At 29.1% G+C, this 2071-nt stretch overlaps 1 protein-coding gene across 1 annotated transcript; it reads right to left on the bottom strand.

Annotated features, from left to right (window-relative positions):
- LOC137809831 (VQ motif-containing protein 20-like) lies at positions 1–689 on the bottom strand. Its single transcript, XM_068610902.1, has 2 exons — positions 268–689; positions 1–198 (listed from the first exon to the last, which is right to left on the bottom strand). Exons 1-2 carry the CDS (start codon positions 587–589, stop codon positions 122–124), a joined length of 399 nt encoding a protein of 132 aa, XP_068467003.1. The 5' UTR covers positions 590–689; the 3' UTR covers positions 1–121.
- Positions 690–2071: the final 1382 nt, after the last annotated feature.

Genomic DNA, 2071 nt, shown 5'->3' with positions numbered 1-2071 from the left:
GTTTATTAATCTAATACTTTAAAAAAAATAAAGAAACCCTTATTATTTGAAAATTAATTAATTAATTAATAAATAGCACCGAAGAAACTAACTTGTTCACGTGGATCCATACTGAAGCTCCTCATAACGATAACAATGGATCGGCGAAGTGCAGCAACGGTTGATTGGGATTGGCGTTCAAGAACTCAGATTCGAACACTGCAAAATTCGTGACATAATCAGGTATCAGCGAAGGGTCCAACGCCATGAAACTGGACTTCACCTCACCAACGCTGTTGCAGCTATCCTCCTCCTCCGTAATCACCGACGCCGCCGCCTCGTTCTCCTCCAACTCCTCGAGTAACGATGGCGTCGCCGGTTCGAAGGCATCGGCATCGCCAGTATCGTCGAGATCGGAGTGACAGATTCCGGTGAGCTTCTGGACGAGCTCCATGAAGTGACGCGCGTGCGTCTGAATGATCCTGGGCGTTTGCGTGTATATAATCACTGGTTCCTTGTGCTGAACCTTACTCACCGGTGATTTCTTGATCCATTGAGATTCCTTGCTGATTTTCAAAGAACCTTGCACCCTCCCCGTCTTTGGAGTCATCGATACTTAACTTAATTTTGCTATATGATTATGGTAATTCAATAGTTGAAATGTGCTTGGTTAAATGATGAAGTGATTGGAGCTAAATTGGGATGAAAATTCAAAACAAGTGTGCAAGTGTATTTATAGGTTAGTTGAAACATGAGGTGGCACCGTTGGTTTTGAGGAAAAACGGAAAAATCTCAATGCGACACGTGTGAGTTCTGTTCTGTTGATTCTTCTCTTTTTCCATAAAATTGTTACTTAGTGAGAGATGTTACTAATGAGATATTGGAGATTCTAAAAATGTTCTTCCAGAACATTCTTCTTGCTTGTTACTACTTACTGCTTCTTATTCCGTCAAATTAATTAGTACGGATGTTAAACCTTTTGCTTTACAACACTATTTTAAATCACAAAATTCAGTTGAAAGATCTGTTCTATATTAATATAATTTCTTTTTTCTATTAATATAGAGGAATTCAGTTTATATTTTGCTAACACCAACACAGACGTTCTGATGTCGTATATCTGTATTTTTTTTTATTGATATAATATATATATATATATATATCTTTAATATTTAAATAATTTATATTTATATTTTTTAAAAAATAAATCAAATAATAAAAAGAGATAACAATTAAATCAAATGATAAGAATGAATAACAACTAAACTAAATGATAAAAAGAAATAAAAATTATAATAATTTTAAGAAAGATGAAGATAAATTATTTCAAATAATAAGAATTATTCTACGTTTAATAAATTGTTTCACGTTTAATAAACCGTTCAATGTTTAATAAACGGTTCGTTTAATAAACTGTTCAAAACGTTTAATAAACTGTTCAAAATGTTTAATATACGATTTCGTTTCACATAAACTAACTTCACATCTAAAATTTAAAATTGATAACGGTTTTTAAAAGTAGAAAAATAAAACAGTTTTTAAATAATTATAAAAATAATTAATTATTTAATAAATACTTAAAAAATAAGAAATAAATAAAATATCTAAAATAAAATAATAAAATAAAATCTTAATAAAAATAAAATAGAAACAAATTTGTATACACAAAAACAGTTATAATAGAAAATTCTATATAAATTATTTTCAAAATATTTTATCATCACCTAAAAAATATTCGGATAAAGCGTTTTTATCATGGATTATTGAAAAATTAAATTCAGTATTAACATCTCTTTCAGTTAAGTAAAAAAAAAGTATTTAATAAACTGAATATGTTTTGTTACTGGGTATTATTTATTAAAGAGAGTACATGATTTGCTTAAACTTGGAAAAATCTTCCACAATTGAAGTTTCATTCGGTATCGAACTTCAATTACAACTATCTTCATCAAACCTACCCATCTTCGGTTATATATCATATGACAATGATATACATTTGAAAACACCTAAAAAAAATATTATTTTATCTCAAATATACATTATTCACATCAAATATATACATATAACTATTCCAATTTTTTATTCTATTCAA

The sequence above is a fragment of the Phaseolus vulgaris genome, chromosome 2 (assembly GCF_000499845.2).
Source record: "Phaseolus vulgaris cultivar G19833 chromosome 2, P. vulgaris v2.0, whole genome shotgun sequence".
Taxonomy (NCBI): Eukaryota; Viridiplantae; Streptophyta; class Magnoliopsida; order Fabales; family Fabaceae; genus Phaseolus; species Phaseolus vulgaris.
This window is presented reverse-complemented; position numbering and strand designations above follow the sequence as displayed.

Coding starts and splice junctions, on each gene's coding strand:
- LOC137809831 (XM_068610902.1), bottom strand. CDS start 589: ATGACTCCAAAGACGGGGAGGGTGCAAGGTTCTTTGAAAATCAGCAAG. Junction 199..267: donor GGATAGCTGCAACAGCGTTG/GTGAGGTGAAGT, acceptor CGAATTTTGCAG/TGTTCGAATCTGAGTTCTTG.